General features: G+C 43.8%; 2 protein-coding genes across 5 annotated transcripts in view; both read left to right on the top strand.

Moving 5' to 3' along the window:
* Window positions 1–7,618, top strand: part of GREB1 (growth regulating estrogen receptor binding 1) — a 98,419-nt gene extending 90,801 nt beyond the window's left edge. For both annotated transcript variants that reach the window (XM_083431343.1, XM_083431344.1), the window contains 3 exons: window positions 589–789; window positions 1,591–1,729; window positions 3,934–7,618. In XM_083431343.1, coding sequence (XP_083287469.1) covers window positions 589–789; window positions 1,591–1,729; window positions 3,934–4,097 — 504 coding nt within the window. In that variant the 3' untranslated portion in view covers window positions 4,098–7,618. The remainder of the gene's footprint in view (window positions 1–588; window positions 790–1,590; window positions 1,730–3,933) is intronic.
* Window positions 7,619–10,538: 2,920 nt separating this feature from the next.
* LPIN1 (lipin 1) overlaps window positions 10,539–17,516 on the top strand; it is an 83,503-nt gene continuing 76,525 nt past the window's right edge. For 2 of the 3 annotated variants that reach the window (XR_014508952.1, XM_083431584.1), the window contains exon 1: window positions 10,539–10,890. Coding sequence is in view for 2 of the 3 variants with exons in the window: in XM_083431584.1 (XP_083287710.1) it covers window positions 10,831–10,890 (60 nt within the window). In the remaining variant the exon portion in view is untranslated. The remainder of the gene's footprint in view (window positions 10,891–17,516) is intronic. The other variant, XM_083431585.1, reaches the window with a different exon arrangement.

Here is a 17,516-nt window from a genome sequence, read left to right as displayed (position 1 = left end):
GAACTGGGTTCGCATCCCCACTCCTCCACATGCAGCTGCTGGGTGACCTTGGGCTAGTCACACTTCTCTGAAGTCTCTCAGCCCCACTCACCTCACAGAGTGTTTGTTGTGGGGGAGGAAGGGAAAGGAGAATGTTAGCTGCTTTGAGACTCCTTTGGGTAGTGATAAAGTGGGATATCAAATCCAAACTTCTTCTTCTTCTTCTTCTTCTTGAAGACCTGAACAGGACCATATATTTGGTTGTTTTTTATTAGAAGAATTTCATTTATAAAAAAGATATAGAGTGAGAAAAGAAAGAAAGAATGAGAATGAAGGGGGGGATACTCTTACGTTATCATACATTAATATACAGGTGTGTATATTATCATTATCCTTATACACATATAATTGTCAGTAACCTAATACATTCTGTGTAAATTCACTCCAAATATCATTGTAGTTATCCAAAGGAAGTCCGTGGTCTATAAGCTGTCCACCCATATGTGGCCAGTGTTGTCACTGGTGTTAATTGTATTAACCTTTAGGGGGCTTTCCCTTGCGTTTTTAATCTAAATGTCACACTCCCCCTGTATGGCGCGTCCCTTTTAGGCATCGGATAACCCCGTTTCGATTGCCCCGGCTCAGTACATATGCGCTCCCGACAGCAAACACACCTTCTTGGCTGCTCCTGCTCAGCTGCTGCTCGAAAAATACCTCCAGTATCACAGCCATCGCTTCTTTCCTCTCTCGCTGAAGAACTACAGCCATCCAGTGCTATCCGTGGATTGCTACCTTAATTTGGGACCCCAGGTAATGCATTTTGTTTGTTTGTTGAGCATGATAGACAGCTTCCTTTGTCTCCCCATGCATGATTATTAAGTGGTCCAAGTGAAAGCATGTGCTTCAGCAATTAATATGCCAACGCATATTTAAGTGGAAAAGCACATGTGTCAAAGTGGATCAGGTTCCAGTGCAGGTGCAAGGAGGATGAGCTGTTCCTTCATGCTCCTCTGAGGAACCTCATGCGCATGCTATGAGCTGCAGCTTCAGTGCCATGTGGCATTGGGAAAGGCCATCACTTACAGTTGTGATGGGGCAAAACAGATTTTATTTTATTCTGCCGTACTCCCTTCCTCTTCCCCCCACCAGCAGACATTCAGAACCCTCTCAACGAAAAAGAAAAACCCAGAAGAAACCAAAGTTGGGAACAACCCAATACCCCTTCGGCTCCAAGGTTTACTTAGAATGCCATGGAGAGATGGACTGGGAAGTCCTAGGAAAAGGGATAATATATGGATATTGGATGATGATAATGATGATGATGATGATTTATTACTTATACCCCACCTGTCTGGCTGGGTTTCCCCAGTGTATATGTCATAAAAATGCATAAATGATTTTTTGAAAAATAAAACAAATTTTATTTTATTCACCACAATAACCCCCAAATGGCATACATTTGCTACGAAAGAGTCACACAGCGTTTCAAAATGTTCATATTATGAATGGTTGCAGATGTTTCTTTGGGCGCAGTAGTTTGATCATGCTAAAATTAGCTGTGCTTTAGACTGAGGGGACTATAATACCTGCCTTTGTTCCCCTTGCAATCAGATTGCAGTTTGCTATGTCAGCTCCCGACCTCATTCTCTGAATGTGACTTGCTCTGATATGATATTCAGTGGACTACTGCTGTACCTCTGTGATTCCTTTGTGGTAGCAAGCTTCTTGAAGAAATTCCACTTTCTGAAAGGTAAGAACCAAGTATTGCTGACACACCAAGCTATGACTTGTTTCTGACATCTTTGCTGTGAGAAAGAGGGCGGAGGGGACATTCTGATCCATGCCTAACTAACATTTGTAGATATATTGATGCCAGTTTTGTTTTTGTTTTAGTTATTTAAAATATTTTGATGTCATAAAATGAACAGGTCGGAATTTTGTGCCACCATCACTCCCATTCACAACCTTGCTGTGGTTGGGAAGACTTGTATGTGTGATCCATAAAAAAGCTGTCTTCTACCAGGTCAAACTATCTAGCCCAAGGTTCCCCAATCTTTGGGTCAAAGGATTATGGTTTCCTAAACTTGGGTCTCCAGCTGTTTTTGGACTACAACTCCCATCATCCGTGACCACTGCTCCTGCTAGCTAGGAATGATGGGAGCTGTAATCCAAAAACAGCTGGAGACCCAAGTTTAGGAAACCATAATCCAGCCCAATTCCTGTTCTGGCAGATGCTCTCCGAGGTCTGAAGCCAAAGTCTTTCCCATCACCTACCTCCCCACCTTTTTTTTTTTTTTACCTCCCCACCTTTTGAAGTGGAAATACCAGTGACTGAACATAAACAAACATTTTTCTGGCATTCAAAATCCAGCAAACATTAAGAATTGAGATTTGCATCCTTGGTGCCAAACATAATGCTTATGAGAAAGAGGAGCTCCTGGGAAAAGGGGCTGTTCAGTGCTGGGACAGATATTGCCTGGGGAGAAGGAAAATGTTTAGCAGGAGCCAGGGCATGGCACAAGGCCAAGTATTCACTCCAGTTGTCAGCAAGAGCTCTGAGTGCTCCAAAGATAATTTCATAATGCCTTACTCAACAAAGGGAGGAAGATTTAATAGGAGTAATTACTTTGCAAATGGGGGAAAGTGTGATTCCAATCCTATGGCAGATGTGGGCAGAAGGAGGGGCACATTAGCCAGTTTCCAGTGGAACCCCTGGAAGTTGTGAGCAAAAAACCCTGGGTGGTCTATCCCCTTTAAGACTGCTTTCCCCCTTTGAATGGCGCTTGTTGTTTTAAATTGTTATTTAATTGAGAGGTTAGATTTTAGGCCTATGTTGCTATCTATACTGACCTTATTGTTGCATGGAAGCATAGAATTGTAGAGTTGGAAAGGACCCTGAGGATCATCTAGTCCAGCCCCCTGCAATGCAGGAAAATGCAGCTGTCCCATAAGGGGATTTGAACCTGCAACCTTGGTGTTATCAGCACCACGCTCTCACCAACTTAGCTATCCTGGCTGCAACTCAATTTTATTTGCAGTTATGCACTCTATGATTGTAAGCCACTTGGGGCCTCTCCAAATGTCCTTTTCATCACCCACTTATGATTACCATATTTTTTGCTCTATAAGACGCACCCAACCATAAAATGCACCTAGTTTTTAGAGGAGGAAAACAAGAAAGCAACGCAAAGCCTCTTGAGCAAAGAGGCAGGAGCGCTCCCTCTGCACTCAAGAGGCTTTGCGTTGCTTTCACTGAAGCCAGAAGAGCAAGAGGGGTTGGTGCGCACCGATCCCTCTTGCTCTTCTGGCTTCTGGGATAGCTGTGCAGCCTCTTCAGGGCAGCGGGATGAAGGCTCCCCACTGCCCTGAAGAGGCTGCGCGCGGCTAAGCCAGAAGCTAGAACAGCGAGAGGGAGTGCTGCGCAGCGATCCCTCTCGCTGTTCTGGCTTCTGGCTTAGCCGCGCAGCCTGCATTCGCTCCATAAGACGCACACACATTTCCCCTTACTTTTTAGGAGGGAAAAAGCGCGTCTTCTAGAGCGAAAAATACAGTATTTGTGCCCATGATGCTATCAGGGAGGCCAAAAACAAGATCCCACTTTCATTACTATTTGTGCCTGAAAACGTTTGGGGGTGGTTATACTGCTTCATTTCCAGTTAGTGCATATCCTGTGTGCAGTGCATATCCATGCCGTTCACCGTGTTCTGGGTTTTTCTTTTGTCTCACTTTGGTTGGAATAATGTGGTAGTATTGGGGAAGCATCACAGGACTAATAAAGCAGAATAAATCCACTGTTGATGCGCTATTAACTGTTGCAGAATATACCTGCAATAAAACACCATTCCGGGAGGCCTTTGCAGACAGGTTTTTTTTGGAGCAGGAAATATAGAAAGTGATGCACACATGACAAAAACAACAGCAACCAACAACCTATAATAATGATCATTTCCACAGGTGCCACTTTATGTGTCATATGCCAAGACAGGAACTCACTGCGCCAAACAGTCGTCCGACTGGAACTGGAAGACGAATGGCAATTCCGACTGAGAGACGAATTCCAAACAGCCAACGCCAAAGAAGACAAGCCCCTCTTCTTTCTGACGGGACGGCACATTTGATGGGAAATGATCACGCGGCATAAGAAGCTGTCTTTTCTCTGACCAAATAAAATGAGTTGCATGAAAGAAAAGAGGGAGGGGGAAGGAGAACTGAGCTGTTTACACGATGTTTGCAAAAGAAGCTGCTTCGTAGGAACAAAAGTTAGGCAATTTTGAAATATTTGTATTAAAGTTATATTTTATTTGACCAATTTATGTTTATAATTCCAAACTTTTGTTCGTACCCTTTTTGTAATTTAATGAACTTGAGAAAGCAACTCCCGTTATATTGAGGATGGAGCTCCTGCGTAATATTTCTGTTGTTTCCCCCTTTTTTGTTTTTGCTGTATATATTATACAAACTGTTTCGGAACCAGACACTTGTGGCACAGCTTCAAAATTATGAGATGTAGATGTAGATTCTCTCCTCCGTGTTTTTGTAAACCTAGGGTGCCAGTGTAGTAAAAAGAAGAGGAAGTTTCATTCTTAGGAAATTGCTACTGATGAGCAAATATAGCATTGCTGATCTGCTCTATGTAGAGTGCTAAAGGCAAAATTAACTGGGATGTTCCCCAGTGCAGACCCCATGGAAATGAGTGGAATGTGCTCAAGAGCATTCATTTCGTGACAGGTATACATAGGAGAACATCCCAGTGGAGGGTGCCTTATATACGTATTATAATGAAAGCTTGCTTTTCATCCTAACCTCAGGACTGCTGGCTGCTTTGCATAATTTTTAAGAGGCAGACTTTTTGTAATATGTAGAAATGTATTATAGTGACCTTTTCTGATTTATTGAGAATATTGAAAGCGGACGGTTGGAGTTGTCTGAATGTTTTAGTAGGTAGGAAAGCGTCTGAATGAACTGGTGATTAGTTAAAGGAAGTGTTAATATCAAATTGTTTTTTAAAAACAGATGGTTTGTTGCACTGCCCATCCTAAGACATCTCAGGTTTGCTGTGCAAATAAAAACAACACCTAGGGTGCATTTAATAGTTCTCTGATATTTAACAGCGCCCCTCATTAAGTGGTTTCTTGTTTGGGGTTTGAAGTTTCTTTTGTGGGAATACATAGAAATCAGTCCATCAGTAAAACTTTTCAAAAATAATGGTGAGGTAATACATTAATTTTGAGTATAACCAACTAAAGCATCACAAAATATTTGTCAAGCTTTCAAGTATCTCAGAGCTTTTTTCAGCTGGATGTTAATCAAAACAAGTGTCCCCTTTTCGTCTTCCCCAAAATTGGGAGGAGGGATTGGGGAGGGGAGCCTAAGGGTTAAATACCATCTCCCCACTCACTTGACTCCTGGTCATGATTCCCTCGCCAACTTTAGAAAAGAAATGGATAAGAAGAAATGCTATTGGAAACGGAATGATGAAAGTTGATTCTGCAAGAGGAAAGAAGGGCCATAGAGAAGGAAATGGCTGGAGCAATCTATACCAGCCCCAAACCTACTGCACCTGCTGTCTTTTCACTATACTAAAAAAAAGGGGGGAGTTTCTGAGCTTGGGGGAAGGGGAAGGAAACAGGGGAAAGGTGTTTTGATCATGATACCATGCAGATTCCCCATAAAAAGAAAAGCAGCCTTGATTTGATTAGATTGGTGCTGGATGCGAAACGGGTTGCAGATTGAACCAAGAGGTACTGAGACAAAGAGGCAATGGCTGTCCCATCCCTGAAACTGTAGAAGTTAGCAGTGGTTCAGATCTGCCTCTTTCACTAGGTGGAACACATAGAGGCAGTAGGGGCCCATGCAGTGGGGCAGAGCTGCAGAACCACCTTCTTAACACTGGTACTGCCACTGCTTACCTGGTTGGGGACTGGGGTTGGAAGGTGGCAAGGTTGGGGGCGTGTGAGTGCAGCGGTAGGAGCATTCCTGAACATGCCCCCCTCCCCACCTTAGATAAGCAGCAGCAATGCCAGTATTGGGAGAGCAGTTCCACTCTACCACATGTGCCGTAATTGTGCAGATCCTTTGTAAGGCAAAGAGCACGAGAGGGAAATTAAAGGTAAAGGGACCCCTGACCATTAGGTCCAGCCGTGGCCGACTCTGGGGTTGCGGCGCTCATCTCGCTTTATTGGCCGAGGGAGCCGGCATACAGCTTCCGGGTCATGTGGCCAGCATGACTAAGCCGCTTCTGGCAAACCAGAGCAGCGCACGGAAACGCCGTTTACCTTCCCGCCGAAGCAGTACCTATTTATCTACTTGCACTTCGTGCTTTCGAACTGCTAGGTTGGCAGGAGCAGGGACCGAGCAACGGGAGTTCACCCCATCGCGGGGATTCGAACCGCCGACCTTCTGATCGGCAAGTCCTAGGCTCTGTGGTTTAACCCACAGCGCCACCCGCGTCCCTTAAGAGGGAAATTAGCTGGAAACTAATTTTGAGCTGGCCTTAAAGCACACAAATGACAATTGTGAAATTGTAAGTAGGATCCTCCGTAGGTCGAAAGACATGCACCTGCTGCTTAATCTCTGTATTGAAACTCCTGTACTGTTTATGGCGCTCCAACTTTGTCCAACATTGTCCAAATATCCGTTCCACTTGTAGAGGGCTTTCCATCATTGCAGTGACCTGGATCCCCAATTTTTGCATCCTCCTTTGGTTCCTGAGAGGAGGGAGAGGGCTGAGGCAACATGCCTTGATTTTACATAAACCTGTAGATATTTTTAAAATGCTCTTTCACTTATCAAAGTTTGACTGTGTGTCTCTTCGCCACCCTGGCAGCTACTGTTGTTATAGAATATAGCCAAAGTTTGGGTTTTTCCTACATGGTCAAATCTTTTCTGTAGGAACTTTTTTTCTCAAAAGGAATAATGTAATTCCCCTCCTCAGATCCCATGTTTCAGATCTGCTCTTACTGAGCCAGAGGGAAGACAATGGCATGGTTCCTCATCTAGGATATTGGCGTAACAATAAAGAAAGGAAATCCCTGTTCCTTCCTAATGTATTTATTAAGGGTGCTGGGGGTGGTTAGGACCATCTAGACAAGTACCATTGATCCTATTGTCACATATGAAAGAGCCTTCACAGTCATTGCATGGTTCTGACACCTTTTTCATGTTGTAAATTCTCAGAGCTGGTGCAATAGGCTTGGTCCAACAAAATTGGAGTTTCTTACTTGGCAGCATCTAGCCCAAGGGGAAAAATGAAGGGTCTACCCCAAAGCTCACTATAAGTCAATGAACATTGACAGCTTTAGGTTTTGCCTGCTCGGATTAAATGTTATGGGTGGTGACTCTTCCACCTTATAAAAATGGTCATGTGGAAGTCTATTGGCTTGCTTTCGTTTGAGGATTAGACTTGGAACAATGAGCCTGCCACCGTGCTGCAGATGGAAGTAGGAATACCCTGGGGTAACAGGCCATACCTCACAATGCACCAACTCATGGGAGGGAGGACCAAAACTATGTCCATGTGGTAGCTACTCTATCCAGCAAGCTGCTTTTGATCCCATCCTGATCAGCTTATGTAATGTGATTTGTCTTTTGTCTGGTTTGGTTACTCAGTTAATAAACATTTTCAGTTTTGGCTTTTGAAGTTGAATGCTTCTTTAACCTTGACTCCCAAATAGTGATGGGAAGCCTTTCGAAAGAAACCAGAAAAATTGGGGGGAAAACCCAGGTTCCCCCCCATTTTTTCCCAAAGGCTTTGGGGAAAAAAGGAAAAAAACCTGGTGCCCCCCATTTCCCCCCCCCAGGCCTTCCCATCTCTACTCCCAAATCATGATTACTCATGAATTCGAAGGCAATAATGTTAAGTCTTTGTGCACACTAAAATTGGTACTTCTGAATATTTCTCCCACTCACCCCTAACCAATTTGATTGCACCACTAGTGGAGTAATTGCCAAATTAGGATAATATGGTTTGTTTGTTTTTAAGCAAAATCAACCTGAACTTGTTTGCGAATTGTGGTCAAATATTGAACACCACAAAGTGTATACAGTCACCATTATTTATTCAGCACTGACTCTGGGAATCGGCTTGTAACAGCTCACTATAAATAGTAACAGTAGTTATATAACCTGGTGGAAAGATTTCACATCCTTTACACATGGAACAACAGATGTATCAATAAAGATTAGTGCGCCAGTCTGCATTTCGTTTCCATGAGTTAGAATTATGGAGCTGACTTGATTGACTTAAGAGATGCATCAGGACAGAACGGACTGGGACATTTAACCAGAATTGGTGCAAAACAGAATCACAATGTGGGCATTTCATCAGCGAGAGCTTTGACCCAGCGAGAAATCATTGCCGTTTTTAAGAATGCAAAGCATACTTCCAAAGGCACATCTCAAATCAATTGTGACATTATTCACTCTGTTAGTGAAGTATTCTGCACATGCTAGGCTCTTCTTGAAAAGATTGAGAGGTTGCAACGAGCTCCTGCCTTCTTCTCCCAAACCAAGAGAGGCCAATGTCTGCATACATGCTGCCCTTGAGCTCCAAGGGAACTCTAGTAGCAGATAGTATCTCACAGGGTCAGCCTTTGGCTTCCTGAAATTAGTAGCTAAGCTGAAGGACCCGTTGCTTCTTATCAGCTTGGATTCTAAAGTGTGTGTGTGTTTCATGATAGATTTCACCGCTTTTATTTTTCTACATTATCTGCTTTCTTCATTTGGAAATAGGCATGGTCTGTATTGCTCCTATGTTTTGTAACTTTGATTATGGGGTTGCTGTTTTTCTTGCTCATTTTTATTTTTAATTTTGTATTAATGAAGAATAATAATTTTTAAAATATGAGGGAAGCTTCCACCTTACAACTTAGAGCACTGGAGACTTGACTATGGAGGGTGTGCATCCTCTCAGTTCAGTTAACATGTCCAGGAACTGAGCAGCAAAATGGCGTCTGGGCTGATTTTCGCTGAATCGGCAAAATGTCTGGGGGAAACCCAGACAAGTAGGACTGTTATTATTATTTTTTTGCTGAGGCGAGGGGAGAGATGTTCCCCAACAAAAGCTCAACAACTTGGTCCGGATTTCCACTTTTGGGAATATGGCAACCCTAGCTAACAGCACACATTAATATTATGAGTGGTACTGCCCCCCCCCACAGTTTACAGGATTGTGCCTGGAGAATTGGCATTTATAAACTTTGCCACAGGCATTTAGACAACTATTTATGGTGTTTAGTTATCTCTACAATTACTGTAGTTGTGGTGGTGCTTTTTATACAGGCCTGTGGGAGGAATTAGAGCAAATGGGATTTTGAGGGATTTATGCACCTGTGAACAAGCCCCTCAGAGACCGAAGGCCCTTTGCCTCAGGTTCATCTACCACACTGGTGCCGGGTGTGTGCACCATCATTATCTCTTTTTTTTTTTGAGGGGGACTACTTATTTTTTTCCGTGTTGTTCCTGGTAAGAAGGGAGACACGCGGGCAGATCAGCTTCAGAACATGATGGGATGTTGCTTCATGTTTTTGGGCACCATTGTGTGTGTTGGGAAGGGAGTTGTGAGGGGAAAGTTGTTCCGAAACAGGTTCAACAGAAAACTGGGTCCCTGTGAATCCTTTTGCTAATCCTGCTTACATCATTTCAGCAAAAATGGAAGGGGAAAGCTCAACAGAAAGGGATAAAAGTAGGGTTAGGGCTGCTTCACAGTGTACACCAATGAAACCAGGAGGCCTGAGAAGTGCTTAACTTACAAGATCATGCTGATTATGCCTAAAAATATCCAGATGTGCTTAGGAAAAATATCTCTCGCAGGAACTTGGCTGCCTGGACAGAAATGTGATTCTTCCAGCACATGAAAATGATCTGGATACAACTGCCCTACCACCTGAGAATTATGGAGACCCAAATTATCCATTTCTTCCCAGTAGCAAATAATAATAATAATTTCTTCACTATCCCTAATGTTCCTGTCAAAAGGAATTATGAAAATCATGGGCCCCAAATCAGCCTGCTGAGAAGCAAAAAAGGGGGAATGAGATGGCTGCCAAAATACTGTATTATGAAAATCATGGGCTCTGTTCAGAGCTCTGTTAGCCTGCTTGATCATCTGGCCCTGGCTAAAATGGTCTAGACTAATAATAATAATAATAATAATAATAATAATAAGGGTAAATCTTTCTACAGACCACCTGAATGGACCTCATGGCCCATTGGTATGAGAATCTAGGCTAACCGAAAGCATTTCTGTTTATGAAAGGAGGTCAGCCGATTTTTTTATTTTATTTTTTGCTGACCCTACTCAGTGCAGCCCCTGAAAAGCTTCTCCTGAGTATGGAGACTCCAGGACAGTTTGGGACACGGTGCTGAAGCATGCAGTGTGGGCAGCGGGATCTGGGTTTTTGTGTGTGGGAACCCAGATGCATTGCCTGATGCTAGCAGAAGTGTTTTCTGCCACTGCACAGAAGCCACCAACTGGATGATGTAAGCTTGCACCCCTAGTTGAAGTGTCACTATCTGAACGGTCTAACCGAGGTGCCTCTTACTGGAAGCTCTTTCCCCTGCATGTAGAAAGAAGAAGAAGATAAACACCTCCGTTTTTCAGGGAGGCTTATGACTTAACGAGGCTACTTGAGGCGTCAGTTGCGGAGTGAGTGTGCACCGGCTTACGGAGCTCATGTTTCTTGTTCTGGCTGAGGTTCCAAGAACTTGAGCAGGCTAAATTCGCAAGCAAACATGATCACAGGGAAATTACTTTCTCTGCATCTTTGTTGTCAACAACGCATTACTTAAAGGCAGCATTTTTTAATTCCAACAGAAGCTTTAACAGCCCCTGGGCAGAATATTTCTCTGGTAATGGAAGAAAGAGACCATCTCAAGATGCCGTCTGAAGACACTGAGTCACCTTGGTCTTGGGTAAGGTCTTTAATCTAGAGTTTCAGGAATAGCATGCTGAAGTGGGAGAAAGTTCGATTCCCCTCAGCCAGTTTTTTTTTTAAAAAAATCTGATTGTTTACTTGGTTGTCTCCCCCCCCCCCCCCGAGTAAAGATAGGCTAACATAGTCTGGTATAGTTGTTTTGTTTGTGATGTCATTCTTCGGGGCAAGCCCAGCTGTTGAAATGACCCTTCCCCAAATTTTATGTGGGGTAGATTGTAGCAGGACATCACTGTAAGAGACATGCTGCATTGATTAGGCTTTAGACCGAATCACAGATTTAAAGGTTAGCAAGGCCTTTCCTCGTGATATTTGTACTCTTAATTTGGGAAGTTAACATTGCAGCTCTCTTTGCTCATAGAAGATGTGTACCATTCACACAGAAGAACTCTTCGGAGGGTGGTTGGTTGTGCATTGAAAGTTTTTTAACGTTTGATGTTTTACTGTGGTTTTATAATTTGTTGGAAGCCACCCAGAGTGGCTGGGGCAACCCAACCTGATGGGCGGCATATAAAAGATGATGATGAAGAAGAAAGGACTGCTCCTGGTAATCATATGTGTTGACCTTCTCCATCTCAGAGAAGTGTGATCCTCTCTATCTATGTACCATTTATAAAACAGTCAAAGGAATGTATACAGTCCTGCAGCCAGCCTTCTTTCTTAGGTGGGAGAGCCACATTTCATTTCGGAGAGGGAGGCGCATAGCACCAAACCAGACTCCCTGCCACTCACAGGTGGAGGGGATACATAAAGGTCAGGCCAGGGGAAGGAGAAGGGGAAGGCAGCAACGTCCCTGCTCATTCCTCCTCTGTGCAGACAGTGTGTCAGCTTACATAACGGGCTACTTAAGGGTCAAGTTAACAGAAAAATTAGTGTTTAGGATTTGGGAATGAATTAAGTTCAATCTGTTGAATTGTCTCACCTTTTTTGAGAGATCCCCAGAAATACCAGACTCAGAAGTTTGACTTTGCCCAGAGCTATAGTCCTCTTTCACCTGTGGTTGGACTCCCTGTGTTCTGATTCTTTAGGAACTTAACTACTTTGGTAATGAGCTCCTGAGCTCAGCTTTGATACTGAATTACATATTGCAGTTTTACACCACTTAAAAAACAAAACAAAACAAAACACCACCTGTCCAAACTTGTCAAAGTTTAGGGAAAGAAGGAGATTTTAAAATGACAATTTTTTATATTGTTTGGATTTGTAGTGCGCCTGGGGGAGAAGAACTGCTTGATATGTGATAGTATTTACCGGTAAACAAATAATCAATTCCCTGTTAGAGATACATAAATAGAACGATCTACACATCAGAAACTTGAATAGCAGGTTGCGTATGACCACTCTTTGACTGTTCTGTCATATTTAGCAACACACCAACAACAGGAGTGGATTTTCACCCATATGACAAAGTGACATGCCCAGCTTTTAAAGCACAGCTGTGACGTCCAATTGTACAGATGCTTATTCTGCAACTGATATGAATAGCAGTGGAGTCAGAAGCTTGCGCGTTAGGCTTACTCATCTCACTTCTATGGGGCTTTTCTTTGGAATGACCGGTGCACAATAACATAGCTCAGTTTAAGCACCTGTGCCTCTCACTTGGTTTCTTCATTTCCATTCTGGCTCAGGAAAACAGCAAAGGCATTTGGGTTGGTCATATAATATCAAGGTTCAGTTAAAGGGCACCGTGGACTTGGGCTGATTCATGTTCTAGGTTTAACATGTCTTTAGACCCTAAAACATGCCCTCCCTCTCCCTCCCTCCCTCCCTCCCCCTCCCTCCCTCCCTCTCCTCCCCCCAACAGAATTCACACAGAAAGACCCACTCCTCTGTTCCTCTGTATCAGTCCTTGCCAGCCCTGCACCCTCCAGTTGTTGTTGGATTATCCCCCCCCCCCGACTGTTGGTTGTGCTGGCTGGGGCAAATGGGAGTTGGAGTCTGAGCAACATCTGGAGGGCACCAGCTTGGGGAAGGCTGCTCTGCATAACACAGAAATACCAAATCCCTATCAGAGGTGACCCATTTTAGTAAACGTGGTGGCAGTGGGGTGAAGGGTGTGTGTGCGATAAAATCCAACTGACATTTCCACTATTTCTAAAAATATAACAACAACAACAGAACACAAGCTTTTAAACCAAGGCCCTGTCTAGACTTTGCATTTAAGCACTATTGTACCACTTTAAACAGGGATGCGGGTGGTGCTGTGGGTTAAACCACAGAGCCTAGGATTTGCTGATCAGAAGATCGGCGGTTCGAATCCCTGTGATGGGGTGAGCTCCCGTTGCTCGGTCTCTGCTCCTGCCAACCTAGCAGTTTGAAAGCACGCCAAAGTGCAAGTAGATAAATAGGTACCGCTCCGGCGGGAAGGTAAACGGCGTTTCCGTGCGCTGCTCTGGTTTGCCAGAAGCGACTTAGTCATGCTGGCCACATGACCCGGAAGCTGTACGCCGGCTCCCTCGGCCAATAAAGCGAGATGAGCGCTGCAACCCCAGAGTTGGTCACGACTGGACCTAATGGTCAGGGATCCCTTTACCTTTACCACTTTAAACATTCATGGCTTCCCCCCAAAGTATCCTGGGGGCCACAGTTTGTTAAGGGTGCTGAGTATTGTTAGGCAACCACTGCTCCCCTCACAGAGCTACAGTTCCCAGCATAGTTTCATGAGGGGAACAAGGGTCTCCTAACAATGCTCAGCACCCTTAACAGTTGCCAGGATTCTTTGTGGGAAGCTATGGCTGTTACGGAAGTCGTATGATACTGCTTTAGATGTAACAGAGCAGATGGGAACCAAGTCAGACCACTGGTCTATCTAGCTCATCATTGCCCATACTGACTCCAGGGTTTGGGGCTGAGGACATTCCCAGCTCTACCTTGAGATGCATGGAAATGAACCTGGGACTTTCAGATTGCAGAGCAGATGCTCTATGATTGAGCTTTGGTGCTTCCACCAAACAAGCACTTGCTGCCCTTTAATTGTAACCCGTGACCAGTGATGAACCTTGGGGACTGAAATTTCAGTGGCATCCTGCGCGACACCAAAATTTGGTGCCTCGCTGCCTCTCCCACTCCATTCTAAATAATAGTGTCCTCTGAGGTGCCCCTGAGGCTTTGCCCCCAGTGCAGCTGAACCATTGTTGCTCCCCTAACTCTGCCTCTGCCATGGAACAGACTTCCCTACATTGGAGCTACAGGAGGGTTGACACATTCTGGAATTTTCCTGACATGGTGGGGATTAGGCTGTCGGAAACAGTGTCCAGGCAGAAATCGCTGAAAGTCCGGGAAAATCCGGACGTATGGCAACCCAAGTCAGAAGTGTAGATTTTGGCAAATTTCCTTAAAAGTAGCTCAAAAACTTCATTATTTTTTTTGGAGATTTTGCAAAAAACAAAAACAAAAAACCACCCAACATTTTTTTTGTCCGGATTTTCACTTTTTGAAATATGGCAACCCTAAACTATGGCAAAGAGTTCTTCATTCCAAAAGATAGCCTTTGCATCTCTTGGGAATAGGACAGCTGAGAGCTGAAAGGTTATTTATAATAGTTCCGTTGTGCTGATCCAACCCACACAGTAGGAAGTATGGGCTTCTGTTCACTGTTTGTTGTAAATGACTGCCCCCACACTTAGGAGTAGTGATCACTGTGACACCTGTCGGCCTCAGCCTTATTTCAGTGTGAATTTCTGCATGGCTGACACATTCTCAAATCATCGTCGTTTGATTTTCCATGGCTTAGATCTCTAGACCATGCTTCCTCCAACAGAAGTTGGGGTGGGGGTGCTGGACAGGTGATATTTATGGATTCCTTTTCCCCCTTCTGAAAATCTGCTCTGGAAAATAGAGGAAACCTCCAGAACAGGGCAGGGAGGGGGCTACAGTGTTAGGGAGATCCAGTGAAAATAACCTCTTCCCCTTTTTGACAGTGGTATCGCTCCACTGGATCAAAAGCCTTCTGTGGTCAGAAGGAGCTCTTCAGCTCACAGCTAAGTTTGGATCTAATCCCACATTTTTGAAAAAGGATTACATAAAAGAAAACAACATTTGCAGTTTACGGATAAGGGTAAAAAGTGCTTCTATAAGAAGCGATTGGGGAAGTTGGCACTGAAGAGTACAGTAAACCAACCCAGCTAAAATCTCATGTTTCTGTCTTCTGGAAGAGATATGTTCTTCTTCTGTTAACATGATGACATGCTTTGGAAATTTAACTTGCTCCTCCAGGAACCAAGCAATTGCTCGAGAGTCCTCAGCATAGGTCCCTTCAGTTGACTCCATAACAGGTGATGCAGTATTGAGTTCCTGTTGCTTCAACTGTGACGAACGTAACCATTCTGATGGCTCAGTAAATCCTCTACTAGGAATTTGTGGGAGCAGGCTCTCTTATTTACAAACAGCATTGTAAATCAGAGGGGGGACGGGACATAAAGGCAGAGCAGTCATGGTATATAAGTGGAAGAGAAAACCCATTTCTCTGAGCTGAAAATACCACACACACACACACACACACACACACACGTTCTAGATCTGGTATAAGGCAGATTGGGAATCCATCTCTGAATGATTTGGATTTGATCAGTGAGAATTCTCCAAATTGTTCAACAATTGCAATTACAAGAAGGCTCCCACACACCTTAAATTAGTTTGGTGAGATGAAGGAAGCTTGGGGAGAAAACCCAGCATGGATTTGTGATGTGATGAGACTTGGAACTCAGTTCTGGTACTGCAAACAAATTCCTGGGCTGAACATGTAACTTGGAGGCACCAGGTTCCTTAACTGCAGTAGTAATGTTGTATTCCCTCATCGCTCCATCCTCCATTTTGCATCTGGCTCTGGTTGACAGTCCTTAGGGTTCAAGTGAAAAGCAAAACTAAGTAGGCCCTGTGGGTGCCTGAAATCCGTCCATGCCATCCTAGACTGAGCAAAATTGTACACAAAGGGTGCTATTTCAGATATCAGGAAGCTGAAATGAAGATATTTTGGAGACATGGATTTACAACAGTGTTAAAGAGCACATTCTTGGATATCTTAAAGTTAACTGTGGGGAGGGAGAGGGGAAGAGATTGATCTAATACCATTTATGTGATTGAGCAATAATAATAGCAAGAATGCTTGTGCCAATGTTGTCAGCTTACTGAATTAGTTATGACAATAACCATTCAGTGAATGGACCTATCAGATTTCTTCCAGAATAATTATATGTGGCCTGAAACACAGACCGCTCTCCTCTGCACATGGCTCTCCCTAAAGCATGCTGGTTAGGATAGAATTCCCTCCGCTCCTAGATTTGCTTTGCTACCTACGGCAACTGTAGAAAAAAAACGTGAGAAGTTGAATATGATCCTAAGAATATAAATACCAAATGGAAGAAGAGGAAAAGCAGGAGGGCGTACAGCTGTCCTTCCCGATTTATTTTTCCCGTCATGATTTATCACTACCTACAGAGAATTTGTATTTTTAGAGACTGACATTAGGTGAGCAAAAGGCTTTGAGATTGCTAGAGGTTAGGTTTAGGAAGCCACTTCCCACATACCTTGCTTGTTGATGCATTGTCTTCTGTGTTGCATTTTTCTTACCAAGTACTTGTTGGCATGGTCAAAAAGCTGCAGGCTTCTTGTCCTACGGACACAGTTCTCACTCAGGGTGCAAGAGAGCCTGACTTCCGAACCTGAACAATCTCTTCTTGCATGCCAGCGTTAGGGGAGAAGAGGCTGGTACTATTTTGGGGAGTTTTCAGAGGAGGTGACGTAGCTCACTTTGCCATATTCTCCAATCTGACTCAAGTGAATCTGTAGTTGCGTTTCATTCTGTATTCGGCTGTGCAGAATCCACTGTTTCTGTGGACATACTAGTTTTACACAGGGTGTTACGTAGCAGAAATGCTTCTTCACGAACTCAGCCTCTTGTCTGTGTCTGCCTTGATTTGTTTGCCAGAATGTTAGCAGATATGCTACAATGGAGAACTGTTGTCCACATCTAGAAACTGCAGGCAATGGCTGGGACTGCAAAGCCTAAGCAGGGCCTGGCGCTGACGCTGCCCATGGGTTTATCTGGTAGGAGCAGTGGGGTCTGGGATGCCACCTATTGTTTTAAATTTCCCACAGTGCCGTAGAGCACACGTCATAGCAGTATGCAATGGTATTGTGAAGCATTTATAAATCAACTTCCCTGATTAGCCCTTTCCAAAACAATAAGAGAACTGAATCCTTTGAAATTTGCACTTCTCCGAATTTTGCAATGCAGTTCCCCAGTCAGGGAATTTGTACAAAAATGCATAAGCTTGGCTCGATTGTGCATATAAATGCATAAATCGCTGAAAAAGACATGGAAAAACGCTTTATATTAGGGAAACCCGCTTTGCAAAACGGTGTATGTTAGGGGAAATTGCATGCAAAAACGTGTGTATTAGGAGAAATTTGCACTGAAGTCCTGATGGATTTTCTTGAAGACATTTTTTTGGGAAGGCATGCACACGAAAGGAATCACAAACTGATGTGGACATGTAGAGAAATGAACCTAACATTTGGAAAATAAAAAAACTGAGAGAAACCAAAATGCATGAATTTCCTCACCCCTATTTGGCATGAACATGACATCAAAGTGAGCACAGACAA

The sequence above is a fragment of the Podarcis tiliguerta genome, assembly GCF_965153285.1.
Source record: "Podarcis tiliguerta genome assembly, chromosome: 3".
Classification (NCBI taxonomy): domain Eukaryota; kingdom Metazoa; phylum Chordata; class Lepidosauria; order Squamata; family Lacertidae; genus Podarcis; species Podarcis tiliguerta.
This window is presented reverse-complemented; position numbering and strand designations above follow the sequence as displayed.